This window comes from Caretta caretta, chromosome 7, assembly GCF_965140235.1.
Source record: "Caretta caretta isolate rCarCar2 chromosome 7, rCarCar1.hap1, whole genome shotgun sequence".
In the NCBI taxonomy this organism is placed as follows: Eukaryota; Metazoa; Chordata; order Testudines; family Cheloniidae; genus Caretta; species Caretta caretta.
Window position 1 is genome coordinate 30,084,436 of NC_134212.1, and position 14,229 is coordinate 30,098,664.

At 60.5% G+C, this 14,229-nt stretch overlaps 2 protein-coding genes across 3 annotated transcripts; one reads left to right on the forward strand and one right to left on the reverse strand.

The window, feature by feature from the left end:
* The first annotated feature begins 770 nt into the window (after positions 1-770).
* MRPL11 (mitochondrial ribosomal protein L11) lies at positions 771-13,558 on the forward strand. The gene is made up of 6 exons (XM_048858389.2): positions 771-919; positions 2,251-2,385; positions 11,558-11,653; positions 11,935-12,028; positions 12,701-12,860; positions 13,144-13,558. Exons 2-6 carry the CDS (start codon positions 2,263-2,265, stop codon positions 13,247-13,249), a joined length of 579 nt encoding a protein of 192 aa, XP_048714346.1. The 5' UTR covers positions 771-919; positions 2,251-2,262; the 3' UTR covers positions 13,250-13,558.
* On the reverse strand, positions 5,484-10,151 carry LOC125640164 (transmembrane protein 121). 2 transcript variants are annotated; one of them, XM_048858388.2, is made up of 3 exons: positions 10,108-10,151; positions 9,475-9,637; positions 5,484-7,068 (listed from the first exon to the last, which is right to left on the reverse strand). In XM_048858388.2, the coding sequence occupies exons 2-3, from the start codon at positions 9,578-9,580 to the stop codon at positions 6,116-6,118; spliced, it is 1,059 nt and encodes a 352-aa protein (XP_048714345.2). In that variant the 5' UTR covers positions 9,581-9,637; positions 10,108-10,151; the 3' UTR covers positions 5,484-6,115. The 2 variants fall into 2 exon arrangements, with proteins under 2 accessions (XP_048714345.2, XP_074986462.1); XM_075130361.1 differs by lacking the exon at positions 10,108-10,151 and adding an exon at positions 9,998-10,098.
* Positions 13,559-14,229: the final 671 nt, after the last annotated feature.

Here is a 14,229-nt window from a genome sequence, read left to right on the forward strand (position 1 = left end):
TTCAACAACAAAAAGGATGTGTGGGGTTTTTTGGGGGGAGAGGAGGGAAAATGGGTAAGGTTTGGTTTACCAAGCCGCCTTCCTACTTACTTTAAGGAAGGCCAACAAATATTCCAGAGTTTCTATATGTGGAAGAGACCCCACGTTGCTGATTTTATTGTGAGTTTCATGATACTTGGTTTTTCCCTTAAAGCCCCAGAGCCCAGACTCTTGGCATTAAAGAAGAATCTTAACTTTCATTAAAATAAGTAACTAAAAATCAGCTCTCCTGATTGTGGAAAAAAGCTTGTCCCCAGTGCCCCATAAAGGTTCAGAAATCAGAAGGCAAATAACAATACCCCCCTTCACATATATATGCATTAAAAACAGACCTCATGATTTTTAATATCTTCTCCTGGGTTTTCGGACCAGACTCTTGTGAGTGTTTAGGGCTGGCATTGCTGGAGACTGCCTCAGCATGGCGTGTACAGGGAATCTGCCCTTTGGGGATTGAGTGCCGTATTGGCTACAGAGCCTGAAGAAGGTGAGAGAAGTAACCCTGGGTTACTGAAAAGGACTCGCAAGCTTGGATGGGTCCAGCTGCTCTCCAGCATAAAACAGAGCACTCACTGTGTGGGTCTCTGTCTCTGTCGGGATGGGAACTACCACTCCCAGCATGCACCTGGGTCATTGGGGGAAGACTTCAGCTCCCAGAATGAACATGGAGGAGGAAACTATAACCCCCAGCATGCGCTTGGGACAGCACAGGAAGGGCTCGTGAAAACTACAACTCCCAGCATACATTGGGCGTGCACGGGGGAGGGCCAAGGGGAACTACAGCTCCCGGCATGCCGTTCGCCGAGACTCCTGGCCCAATATGTCTGCGCCCACGCTGGGCTGAGAGCGGTGAGCGGAGTCGATATTAGGGGCTGAGCCGCAGGTGAGTTCTGGGGCGCGTGGGGGACTGGGGTAGGGAGGCTGAGGTCTGGGGAGTGGCCGTGGCGCACAGGGCAGGAGCTAGGCGGGGCCATGGGGTGGTGGGACGCAAAGGGGGCTGAGCTGTATGGTGAGGGTGTACGGGGGCCTGGGGGATCGGGGGGGCTGATCTGTATGGTGAGGGTGTACGGGGGCCTGGGGGATCGGGGGGGCTGATCTGTATGGTGAGGGTGTACGGGGGCCTGGGGGATCGGGGGGGCTGAGCTGTATGGTGAGGGTGTACGGGGGCCTGGGGGATCGGGGGGGCTGAGCTGTATGGTGAGGGTGTACGGGGGCCTGGGGGATCGGGGGGGCTGAGCTGTATGGTGAGGGTGTACGGGGGCCTGGGGGATCGGGGGGGCTGAGCTGTATGGTGAGGGTGTACGGGGGCCTAGGGGATCGGGGGGGCTGAGCTGTATGGTGAGGGTGTACGGGGGCCTGGGGGATCGGGGGGGCTGAGCTGTATGGTGAGGGTGTACGGGGGCCTGGGGGATCGGGGGGGCTGAGCTGTATGGTGAGGGTGTATGGGGGATCGGGGGAGCTGAGCTGTATGGTGAGGGTGTACGGGGGCCTGGGGGATCGGGGGGGCTGAGCTGTATGGTGAGGGTGTACGGGGGCCTGGGGGATCGGGGGGGCTGAGCTGTATGGTGAGGGTGTACGGGGGCCTGGGGGATCGGGGGGGCTGAGCTGTATGGTGAGGGTGTATGGGGGCCTGGGGGATCGGGGGGGCTGAGCTGTATGGTGAGGGTGTACGGGGGCCTGGGGGATCGGGGGGGCTGAGCTGTATGGTGAGGGTGTACGGGGGCCTGGGGGATCGGGGGGGCTGAGCTGTATGGTGAGGGTGTACGGGGGCCTGGGGGATCGGGGGGGCTGAGCTGTATGGTGAGGGTGTACGGGGGCCTGGGGGATCGGGGGGGCTGAGCTGTATGGTGAGGGTGTACGGGGGCCTGGGGGATTGGGGGGGCTGAGCTGTATGGTGAGGGTGTACGGGGGCCTAGGGGATCGGGGGGGCTGAGCTCTATGGTGAGGGTGTACGGGGGCCTGGGGGATCGGGGGGGCTGAGCTATATGACTGTATAACAAGGGTGGGGGGTACTAGGACCCTCTGGGAATAGTGGTTTCTAACCGTGCTATGACACAAACAACACTTTCCCCAGGCCCGTGGCACTTCTTGGGCGGTAAGGGAGCCCTTCCTAGTGCCAGTGTGGGGGGTGCTAGAGAGAGCCTGCTAGCGCTCTCCCCTGGGGCTGGATGCTGCCCCCTGTGACTTTCCCTCTCCCCTGTACTCATCTCGCAGCTGAGACTCACCATGTCAAAAATCTCCCGTGCCGCCAAAGCTGTGAAGAAAGTCGATCCCGGGAGTGTCATCCGAATGATCATCCGGGCAGGTCAGGCCGTGCCGGGGCCTCCCCTAGGCCCTGTTCTCGGGCAGGTAGGCCAGGCCCCTCACTGGCTGTATGATCTGGGGGGGCTGTTATGCTGGGGATGGTTGCTGTATTTAATCAGTGGTGTGGGGTAATGAGGTTCGCTGTAAGGGCAGCGGGTGCTTCTGGGACATCCATGCTCCAAAATAATCCCCTGGTGAGGTTCCTGCTGCCCCCTGTGGCTACTCACAATGTGGGAACAGGGTTAGCCGCTCTCACTCTGGGCTGCTTAAGGCTGCCGGATCTGTGGTTCAAATCCTGCAGTACGGGGTCTTTAGCCCCCTCTCATTTGTTGGCTGGATGCAGATGTCAGGGCAGCACCCCAGCTTCTGAAAGGATTTCCTCTTACACCTGTTACCAGGGGCACAGTGTTTGTGGGCAGGAAGAGATCCAGCCTTCCCAGGCATGTTTGGGAGACGTAGTTGTGGGCACGGAACCCTTTAGGGTTGAGTCTCTTGTGGGGCTCAGTCCCTCTACTGGCTCTTGAGCTCTCTGCAGTTGAAGCATGCTCCTCCTTGTTTGCGGGGGGGGACAGAGAAATACTGCTCTACTGAACTTTGTGTTGGGGTTCTGGGCCCAATCAGGGCAGCCAGGCTGGGCATGGGGCACTCGTGAATCACAAGGGGTTGTCTTTCATTTGAATGTCTGTGGAAAGGAACGGTTCAAGCTGGGAGTAGCCCCTGGGGGCAGCTGGCCCTGGTGGCTTTAGAAGAAGGGCATCTCGGAGGCCTTCCCTGCTCTCCCCAAATGCGGTAGCTCCTCAGACCTGTGCTGCGAGGGATGAGTGTTGTAACTGATGCCGGTGATGACTTCCCAGGCAGTCAGTCTGTCAGACGACTCTGGCGTCATGATTGGATGAGATCACAGCTTGGTCGCTGACGGTAACTGCCTTGATACAACTGATCGGGACTCTGCAAGGCATCTGACTTGGTACCTCACGGTAGTCTGACGAAATGCCTAGGGCTGGACAAAATCAATGCACCCCTATGAAAGGGGCTAGAAACTGGCTAGTGATCCCCTTGGCTGTGTAAATGGGATTAGTGAGTATGGGTAGGGAGGGGATTTTGCCTCTCTACTGGTGAGTCCCGTACATGCGTGGCCATGTGTTGAAAAATCAGAGAGGGTGCAGAAAAGAGCCCCACAGTGACCCAAGGAGGATGTCTTGCAGGGAGAGGCTGCAGGAACTGCATGGAGTTAGCTTTTCCCAGACGAGGTTTCGAGGGGGCTTGATCCCCAGTCTCTCAGCCCTTCCGTGTGGGGTGGGGGCGGTTCTGGAGCAGGGAGCTCATTAATGTCACCAACAGAGGCTAAGCAAGAGTCAAGGGCCTGGAAGAGATGCGTGGATGCATTCACAGACCATTGTTTAAGAGGGAGGCAGATCTGCCCTTCTGACAAGTGCCCCAGGAATAGGGTGGGGTGGGAAGGGAGTCTTGCTTGGAATCTCAATGCAGCCCTAGTGTCTTCCTCTAAAAGCTCCACTCCAGCTCAACAAGCAGCTCTGCGCAGGCTGCAGGATCCCTGGACGGATTATCCAGCCCGGGGGTCAGACTGGAAGATTTGAATGGGCCCTTCTGGCCTTGACATCTGACTGCACAAGCTCCCACCACACCCCCAATCCTACTGCTTAGAGCAAGCGCTGCCCCACGATGCACCTGTGTGTTGTCATGTCCGCTGCTGCTGGCGCTCCAGGCTGTGTTCAGACAATGGCTAAAGAGGGGCTGGGCTGGAATGGCTGAGAATGCCCCCAGGCTTACACTGAGCCCCCTGTCTGTAGCTGCTGCTGCTGCTTGCACAAAGGTGGGGCCCAGAGGCACCATTCTACTGGGTGCTGCACACACACCCCACCTCTCTCCCCCGCCTGAGATCAGCCCTTGTCATGCTGGGGGCTGCACAGCCCCATACCAAGAGACCTGCCCCAAAGAGCTCCCAGGCAGAGGTAGGATGGCTGTTAGCTGAGGCCCACAGAGGAGCCACGAGTCATCCATGGTCATGCAGGGAATCAGTGGTGGGGATTGCACCCCAGTGTCCTGAATCCCAGCCCAGTGCACCCTCCCCCAAGACCATGCTGCCTCCTGGCATGGCAGGGCCCAGCGGCAGGGCACTTGGACTCTCCTCTGCTGGGAGTGTGGAGAGCCCTGCTGGGCTGCCTCCTCCCCTCCAACTGCTGCTGCCCCATGTGGTGCCCTGCTGTAACAGGACCATGGGGTGACCCCACTGAATCCTGCCCCCCACGCTGGGATTGTCCTGGCTCTGGAGAGGGGGCTGGGGGTTGCTGCAAAACCCACAAAAGGCTTTTACTGTAAATATGAGCCAACAGCCCTGAGTCCCCAGCCAGGCCCCCTGGTTTGGGACCAGATCAGGGACTGTGCCCTTGGGGAAAGACCATGTGGGTTCATTCCTGCTCCCCCCGACTCCTGGGACAGCAGGGCCAGGGAATGGGGCACTAGCCCTTTGCCCTCCAAGGGGTGATGAGGAGGGAGCCCTATATAAACAGCCCCTGTGCCCACCCCAGAGGTGGCCATGTTCTGGTGCTGGGGCAAGTGAGTGGCGCAGGATGGGTGCAGGGAAGGGTCTGTGTTAAGGTCCCTTCTCTCAAGCTGGGAGGGGATGGGGTAGCCCAAGCACAGAGCCAGGACCTGCTGGGGTGCTGGGCTGGTCCTGGCTCTTAAGGAGCCGATGTGTGAGCCTCTCCCCAGTGATGGGAGAGGGGGCCACTGCCCCTCATAGGGGATTTCACAGCATGCTGTCAGTGGTCACTCACAAAGCACCTGTCACGGGGATGGGAATGCCCTGAACTCTATGATGGGGAAACTGAGGGCCAGAAGAGGGAGAAAACACTTCTCTGAGGTCACACAGTGAGTCAGTGACTGGGCTGGGACAGAACCCAGGAGTCCTGGCTCCCAGCCCCTTGTGTTGCCTCCCGTCTCCCTTCCCCTCCCCTCTTGCTGGCTGATAGAGGTGGGTACTCAGGGCTCCACCCCTCCACAGCCTTGTCTTTGCCAAGGGCAGGTGCTCCCCTGGGGGCATGGGGTGGTGACTGCAGGCCACGGTACACCACCCCTGCATGCAGCCCCAGGACTCTCTACACATTGGGATCCAAGGTCTGTTCTGTGTTAGCTCTTCTTTATTTCCCTCTGTCCCCATGTCCTGCATGGAGCAGACAGGCCCAGGCATGTGCCCCCTACCCTTCCGAATGTCAGGGCCATAGCTGGCACCACCCATTGGGCCCATCCAGTGCTTCGGCCTGGGCTTGCCACTGGGCCAGCTGGGTGTGGACCCATGTGTCTCAGTCTAGCTCCACACAGAGGGGTGATGAGTGTATGCAGTGGTCATCAATGTGCTGCAGTGAGGAGTGGAGCCCAAAGGGCAGGGGTGAATCCTGCCTCCTGCCCTAGCACTGCTGGTGTCCCTCAGTCCCCACCTGTCTCAGTCCTGGGCTCCAGCTCTGCCAGTGCCCCTCAATCCCAACTCATAGCCCCCTGCTATGCCAGCCCTGGGCTCGCCCAGCTCTTCCGGTGTTTCTTCGCCCCTTTCTATGCTAGTCCCATCCCTTAGTGAATAGTGGTTTGTGCCCAAGGAAGGTTTGCGATCTCAGCCCTCCTGTGTGTGTGAAGGAGCCTGGGGGCCAGTTTACATCAGGGCAGTTTTGCTGGGTAACACCAGCTGGGGATCTGGCCCCATGCTCACAGCCAGTGTCCCTCCAACTCAGGGTGTGGGTGTTCCAGTGTCCCTGCGCACTCAGAACTCCCGGGGGATGAACCTGGGTCCAGAGGTGCTGTCCATGCCTCCACACCGGGGTGCGTGACATGGCATGTCCCCAGGGAGAAGCTCCCTGAGCCCGGTGGCCCCGGCTCTGTGGTACTGCAGTGCTGTGCACCCCTTGAGCACAATGGCCAGTAGGTTCTTGGCCATGAAGATGGCAGAGACCCGCTGATCGCGGTAGAGCAGCAGGTCAGCAGCCCGGATGGCCAGTGTGGTCAGGTTGACGGCCAGCAGGCTGAGCAGTGGGTAAAGTGGGAGGTGGGGTGGGGCGGGCAGGCCCATCTCGCCCAGTGCCACGCAGGGCAGCACCAGCAGCAGGCTGTAGCAGTAGAAGAAAGTCAGGCCCTCGGCCCATAGCGGCAGCCTCTGCCGCTGAGGCTCCCACAGGCTGGCCTGCATCTCCAGCAGGTCCAGCAGGTCCACCACCACCCAGAGGAGCCGGCCGCGCAGATCCTCCTTGCGCCGGAAGGCGGCCACATGCTCCAAGTGCTCGGTGGCCACCAGGACCACGTAGAGGGAGGGGATGCAGATGGAGAGCAGCAGGGTCAGGGTACGGCGGGCCAGCAGGTCAGGGGTGCGCCGATCGCCCCGGTACCCCTGGTAGATGAAGTATAGCTTGATCTCCAGGGTGAAGACAAAGAGGAACCAGAGTGCCATGGTGTAGCCATGCCGCGGGGTCCGGGGCTCGGCACCCGCCCATGCCCCCACATAGCGCAGGACCAAGAGGAAGCACAGATCACCTGCCAGTGCCAGGGCCAGCACGCTGGCCCGCTGCGCTTCAGCGCTCAGCTCCATCAGGTACACGTCCACCGCCACCATGGTGGAGACGATCACCACCGCTGACATGCAGGCGTGTGGCTTGCTGGCAGGGGGCAGTGGTGCCATGGAGCGGGGGAACTTGGTCACAGAGGGTGGCCAGCTGGCAGCGCCTGCAGGGAAAAGGCAGGGGGGGTGAGTCACACTTGCCTAGAGCAGGATGGGCCACAAGAGACCAGGCTGCAGACTTGGGACGCACCATCCCGGGGCTAATGCTGGCCTCACAGAGGGACCGAGGACAGGCCATAGGGGACCACGGACAGGCTGTGGCCTCCGGACATACACATACCATCCTGGAGCTAGTGCTGGGCCTCTAGAATGGGTCACTCCAAATGCCCCTTTGGGTAGCGCTGTGGGCAAGGGGTGGGGACTGTGTTCCCCTCTGCCCCCTACAGGCTGCATTGCAGGGAACGCACTTCCCCTTTTGCTGCCCTCAGGAATGCAGCCTCTCTGAAGGGCTCCCGTGGAGGGGCTGGCCCAGCGCCCCTGCATTCCCCCTGGCCCTTGCACCAGTCCCACAGGGACCCCTCTAGCACAGAATGCCCTCAGTGTTGCTGCCCCACTTGCGTGGGGGAGGTGCCTGTAGGGAGTTACCTGAGGAGCACAGGGGGCAGGCAGGGTGATGGGAGTGTTCTGAATGTGCTGGCTCCCGTACCTGATGGGGACGCTGAAACTGGGTCAGCCCAATCCTGTCGCACACAGGGAAACTGAGGCACTGAGCGAGAGCGGCTCGCCCAAGGGCACATGGAGTCAGTGGCAGTGCTGGGGCTAGACCTCCTGGCTCCCAGCCTGCTGGTCTAGCCACTAGACTCACTCTCCGCCCCGAGCTGGGAGTAGAACCAAGGAGTCCTGGCTCTCAGCTCTAACCACTGGCTCCAACAGCAGCACGTGTGTGCAGGGAGGAGTTGAGCAGCAAGGTATTTGGTTGCTGATCCCAGCAACTGTCAGTGTTTCTGGCACCCCTGTCCCCTCATTCTTAACGGGCCAGCAAGGCGGTCAGCCCTTGCCACTCTGGTCCTTCCCCACGGTACCTTCTCAGGGGAGAGCAGCCAGGGGAAGGGGAGCCCTCTACTTGCCCTGCCCCATAGCGAACACTACAAACACACACACTGGCCATGCTTGCGCCCCCCCCCCCCCAAGACACGGCAGCCACAAATAGCAGCTTCAGCCACCTTGATGTGGCCTTGCATTACTGTTGATTAGATATAAATAGCCCCATGCCCCAGAGCCAGCTGCATCTCCATGCCAGGCGAGGGATCCCTATACAAACAGCCCGCTGTGCCCCAGCCCAGAGCCAGCTGCATCTCAGTGCCGGGCGAGGGATCCATGTATAAATAGCCCCTGCACCCCTGCCTACCTGAGGCAGGCGCTAGGTGCCTTGCTGGTGCACACACAGCACGGGTTTCTCAGAGGTTAAAGGGCCCATGTGGTTATTGACTAGGTTGCTGCAGGGAGGAGGCAGGGTAGGATTCTCTCAGCTTTGGCTAGCAGACCTGTGTCCCAGCGTGAGTAGGGGAAGGGGCTGGGGCCCCCCATGATGGTAGAGACCAAGGGTCCAATTTCCCAACTGGCCTGAGGCCAGTGCAGCTGATAGTGCCAGCTCCTAGCACGATTTATGGATTTGCCGGGCGGAGGAGGAGGAGGGAGTGAAGCTTCAGTGAGCTCTTCCCATTACTGCCTTTCCTGCCTCTCTCCCATACAGAAGGGAGTTTGGAAGGGTGTGACAGCTCGGGGTGGCACTGGCTGGCTCTGGGGGCTGGGACCTTTACTGTGTAGGGGCAGCCTGGCTGGCTGTGATCCAGCCCTGGGGCAGGGGGACTGACTGGCTCAGGTGGGGATGTCCATCTTCCGTGCTGGGAGCTGGATGTGATGTGCCAGCCTGCATTAGTGGTGCACACTTCACCTGCCTGCTGCCTTTGTGCTCCCCTTCTTCCCCACCCCCGTGACAGCAGTGTGCTCTGACAGGGGATGGGAATGGCCCCTCCTGACACATGATCCGTGCAGGTGGGGGTGGGTGCTGGGACCTGTCCTTCCTCCTTGGTGCGAGCTTCCAGCCCAGCGAGTAGCTCCTGGGCTCTCCACCCTCCCCACTCCCAGTCGGTTGGATTCATTTGCCCTGCCAGAGATGCGTCATCTCCCAGCGTCTCCCCACAGCAGGACTCTCAGGGGCACTTCACAGATTAGTAGACAGCCAGGGACTGCGCAGCATCTGGCACTGGGGCTGTTTATGCCGGGATCTCTTGCCTGGTGCAGAGACGCAGCTGGCTCTGGGGTGGGGAATGAGAGCTGTTTATGCAGGGATCCCTTGCTCAGTGCTGAGATGCAGCCACCTCTGGGGTGGGGTTGTGTAAAAGCAGCACTGCACAGTAGTTCAGTGGGTGACAGGAAGAACTGTTTGTTGACGCTGACCTCACTTTCCTGACGTGATGCTAAAGGGGTTGATGTTCTGTCCCCAGCTCTGGGAGGGGAGAGGGGTCTAGTTTGTTGGAGGAGGGGTGATTTCAGAGCGACATACTGACCTGGGCATCCTGGTCCTCCCTCGGAGCAGACCAGGCCTCGCTCCTCCCCCTGCATCAGTCCAGGGCTTGGGCTCTGTCCAGCTGTCTGTGCCCCACACCCTGGCATTGGTTCAAGCTGTGGGCAGTCCCCTGTGTCTGTTGGCTGCTCCCTGCAGTGCCTTGCCTGTGGGGAGGGGGTCAGGGCTTACCATATGTCCCCAGATCCTGTGAGCCTGACCCCATCGCACCCCAGTCCCAGAATCCCCCATTGCCTCCCCCACCCCATTGCTTCCTCCTCCCCTGGCCCTCAATCCCCCCATTGCCTTCCCCACCCCATTGCTTCCTCATCCCCAGTCCCCCCATTGCCTCCCCCACCCCATTGCTTCCTCACCCCCGGGCCCTCAATCCCCCCATGGCCTCCCCCACCCCATTGCTTCCTCATCCCCAGTCCCCCCATGGCCTCCCCCACCCCATTGCTTCCTCCTCCCCCGGCCCCCATTGCTTCCTCACCCCCAGGCCCCCAATCCCCCCATGTCCTCCTCACGCCCCCGACACCCCATCGCTTCCCGCTCCGCTGCCCGTCTCGCGCGGAGCTCGGAGGCGTTCCCGGCCAGACCCCCGGGGGCAGGGCAGCCTGTTCCCCGCCCCCCTTACCTCCAGGTCCCGTATGCAGGAGCTGCAGCGGCGCGCGTGCGTGGGTGCGCGCGCGCAGGGGGCGGGGCCTGAATCCCGCCGGGGGTCCCGGGTCTGCGCGGGGTCCTTGTGCCGCTGGGTGGCGCGGGGAGCCTGGGCTGCTCGCGCGGGGGGGCGGGGCGATGGCGGGCTCTGGAGTGGGCGAGGGGGCTCTGGCTGAGGGGTGGTATCTGGGAGGCGAGTGGGGTCTCGTGGTTAGAGCAGGGGCTGGGAGCCAGGACTCCCGGGTTCTCGTCCCAGCACTTGAGGGCAGTGGGGTCAAGTGGTTGGCTGGGGGATGGGGGCTGGGAATCAGGACCTGGGGTCTGTCCTGGTTCTGGGAGAGAGGTGGGGGGTGGCATTATTGCTGCCTTCTGTGTGTCCCAGCCCCTGTGCAGCCCCGGCGATTCCCCTGGGGCCAGGAGTTCAGTCCCTTCTGGGGCAGGACTGTCCATTCCTGGGCCAGGGGCAGGGTTACAGGCCTACACCTACAGCATTTTGGGCCCCAGAGCACCAGCGTCAGCCCGTCCTGGTGCAGATCCCTGCAGTAGCCAGCCTGGCCTGATAGCTCTGCAGCCCCAAGGCGGGGAATTCTCCAGGGGCGGGCAGTGATGGACGGGCAAGAAGGTGCCACCCCGGTGTCCTCCCGTCAATCATAGTAGTACAGGGCCCTCCTGGGGCTGGGGGAAGGGCAGAGACAGTGACCAGAGCAATGAACAAAGGGGCGCAATAGCATGGGCATGGGGCCTGGGCTAGTGTGGGTGCTGCCTCCCGCTGGAGGGAGCAGGTCTTCCTGTGTGTGGTTCATAGGCTCCGTAGCCAGAAGGGCTCATTGGGGTCTCTGCCCGTGTGGGGTTCCTGTGGGTGTGCACGCTGGGCAGGGGTTGTGCTGTGCGTGTCTCAGGGTGTGGGGTTCCTGGGATGTGCACGCTGGATGGGGGTTGTGCTGTGTGTGTCTTGGGCTGTGTCTAGGCAGGACGTGTGCACGGTGGGTGTGCAGTCTGGGTTCCCTGGGGAGCTCACAACTGCTCCGGGAGGCAGTGAGCGCTGCTCTAATTCAGCTTTATTTGGCCTGATCATTAGTGACAACTTCACGTCGCACAACTCATCCCACCAGATTCAGAGCCCTGCATTACACCATGGATCTGGACTCTACTCCCAGCCCCTCTGGGAAGGAGCGCAGTAGCCTCACCCCATGCCATCAAACAGGGAAAGGGGGCGGGGGGAGCATATACCATTGAAATGTGACCCCAGGGCAGGGGACTGGTTGGCTCAGATGTGGGGAATGGGATACAGGGTCTTTCCCCTCTGGGGAGCACCAGCTGTGGTTTGGGGTGAGGTCACATGTGGAGCTGCAAGAGATTCTGGGACATATGGAGCAGGCGGGTGGGGGATCCGAACCCCCTGACAGTGTCCTTGCTTCTCTCCCAAGAGGGGCATCCCCATCGGGCAGTTCTGCAAGGACTTCAACGAGCAAACCAAGGACATCAAGGAGGGCGTGCCACTCCCCGTGCACATTGATGTCAAGGTGAGACAGCCCCCACTGCCCCAACCCACACCCTGCCACCCCACACTGCCCCCCAGCCCTGCTGCCCATGTGCACCGATATCAGGGGGAGGCACCCCCCCACACTGCCCTATCCTGCCTGACCCTATCACTGCCACTGGGCCAGAGCACACCCCTCCACAGTGGGGCAGGATCTGTGTGTGGCAGGTTACTGGGGGTCTCCCTTTGGGGTGCAGAGAGGTCAAGGCCACGTCTCCTCAGGCAGGACCCCAGTTTAAGCCCCACCCCCTTGATGTGTTGCAGCCAGATAGAACCTATGAGATCCAGATCAACCAGCCCACGGCCTCCTATTTCCTCAAAGCGGCTGCCGGCATCGACAAGGGGGCAGCGCAGACTGGTGAGGAGATGAACGGGGGTGGCCCAAACTGAGGGGGCACAGAGGAGGGAGGGGAGAGGCCCAGACTGGTGTGGAGGGGGTTACACAATACGGGAGCAGGGCCACCCAGGGTGGTGAGGGCAAGGGTCCTGCCAATGGCGGGGGGCAGTCTCCCTGTGCTCTGGGAGTGCCCACGCTGCCCTCCGTGTTGAACCCCAGCTACCGCACGATGGACACCAGGCCTGTAGATTGGCACCCAGGGCCTCCCCTCACTTTCCTGCCTGCCCTGATGCCCTGTGAATAGGTGTGGGGGGGAGAGTTGGGCCACCAGGATTCACCCCCACACACACCCTCTTGGGGACAGCCTGCAGCAAGAGCACCCCATAGAAAGAGCCTGTGGGTCACCTGGTGGCTGCTTCCAACATTAGAGCTCTGAGCTCTGAACTGCATCTGACCATGGGACATGGGAGCTGCAGGTCAGGATGGAGGAGCCCTGTGGGAGGGCTGCAGGTTGGCTGGAGGGGCCCTGTGGTCCACTGGGGGGCTCTGCCGGATGGGACAGGGGGGCTGCGGGTTGGGGGGACACATGGGGTCCACAAGGGGTAGAGGAGCTGTGGGTCAGGATGCAAGGGGCCTGCACGGTGGCTGTGATGGGGCCCCATGGGTGGAGCTAACAGGTCTCTGGCTGAACAGGGCACGAGGTAGCAGGCATGGTGACCCTGAAGCATCTGTACGAGATCGCTCTGGTGAAGTCCAAGAACTCCAACTTTGTGGTGCGGGACACGAGTCTGGAGAAGGTGGTGAAATCCCTCATCGGCAGCGCCAGAACCCTGGGCATCAAGGTGGTGAGAGAGTGAGTACCTGCACAGAGCCTGTGCCGGGGCAGGAGCCGGGAGCCCTGGGTTCCCAGCTCTGGGTGAGTGAGTGAAGCTGGGGGAGTTGGCAGTCAGGATTGCTGGGTTCTATGCCTGGCTCTGGGAGCCAGGACTCTTGGGTTCTATCCCCAGGAGTGGGCAGGGAGAGGAATCTAGTGGTACAAGCAGGTGGGGCTGGGTGTAGTCTAGTGTGCTAGTTGGGGCTGGGAGCCAGGTCTCCCATGTCAGGCAAGTCTGACCCCTTTCTTCTCTCTCCACCAGCCTCAGTGCAGAGGAATATGCCGTGTTCCAGCAGCAGCGCGAGGAGGCCTTGGCGGTGGCAGCAGCAGAAGCCCAAGCATTGGCAGCGGCCACCAAGAAGAAATGATCTCCAGGACCCCCGGATCCCACGGGGACTGCAGGGCCAGCAAGTCCAGATCCCACGTTCCGGGCCTCCAGGGTCAAAGCCCCACTCTGGGCATGGGGAGCTGGGGGCATCCTCTCAGGAGCAGCATGTCAGTCTGTCCATCTGTTCCACCCCTGTTCCCCTATCCTGGCCATCTTTGGCCTATGGAATTGCCTCGATGGAGAATGGGAATTAGCCCCACCCCTCATATCCAATCCTTCTTTAAATGTGCTGAATTGTTTCGATGCAATTAAAATCCCAATTCAATAAAACCCCACTGTGACCCCCAAACTGGGAGCAGCCTTTGTCTGTGTTTTCAGGGCTGGGGACCTGGGATATGGGACCTTTCCCCTCTGAGGGGGCGACAGCTCAGATCCAGTCCCAGAGCAGGGAGACTGGCTGGCTCAGGGAGAGGATGGCGGGGCAGGGAACAGGACCCAGGCTATTCCCTCATTTGTAGTTCAGGCAGCTAGCGCTGCATGGGTTACACGTGGGACAGCTCTTTGGAGATTATATTTGTAACCCCAAGGGCTGGAAACTAGCTGCTTTATTATTAATGCCAGTTGCAATTCTAGAGAAGGGATGGTGCCATGTGCCGAGACATCCGGGGGACCGGCCCAGCTGCGGTTCTGTCAAAACCCAGGTCGATTGGAAAGTGGTAGAGAAGCCATTGTGTTACAATATATTGGATGTATTTCAGAGACACCAAACCCAGCAGGGCGAATGAACAAAACAAGGACAAACTATCATCAAGAATCATAAATCCAACAGAATGCATTTTGGATGGGAAACCTAAGTACCTTGTCCTCCTCCAGGGTCTCAGTTTACTGTATTAACTCAGGAAAGGGACTCAGGGGTGGGGTATGGGGCTGTTTATACAGGGATCCCGAGACCTGGCCCCCTCTGGGGTAGGGCAAGGGGACTGTTTGTACCACGATCCCTCGGCTGGTGCTGAGATGGAG

Excerpts from the sequence above, each read along its gene's own strand:
- LOC125640164 (XM_048858388.2), bottom strand. The coding sequence starts at position 9,580 with ATGCCAGGGTGTGGGGCACAGACAGCTGGACAGAGCCCAAGCCCTGGA. Across the intron at positions 7,069-9,474 it reads GGGAGGACCAGGATGCCCAG|GCGCTGCCAGCTGGCCACCC; the intron begins GTCAGTATGTCG and ends TTTTCCCTGCAG.
- MRPL11 (XM_048858389.2), top strand. The coding sequence starts at position 2,263 with ATGTCAAAAATCTCCCGTGCCGCCAAAGCTGTGAAGAAAGTCGATCCC. Across the intron at positions 11,654-11,934 it reads CCGTGCACATTGATGTCAAG|CCAGATAGAACCTATGAGAT; the intron begins GTGAGACAGCCC and ends GATGTGTTGCAG. Across the intron at positions 12,029-12,700 it reads CAAGGGGGCAGCGCAGACTG|GGCACGAGGTAGCAGGCATG; the intron begins GTGAGGAGATGA and ends CTGGCTGAACAG.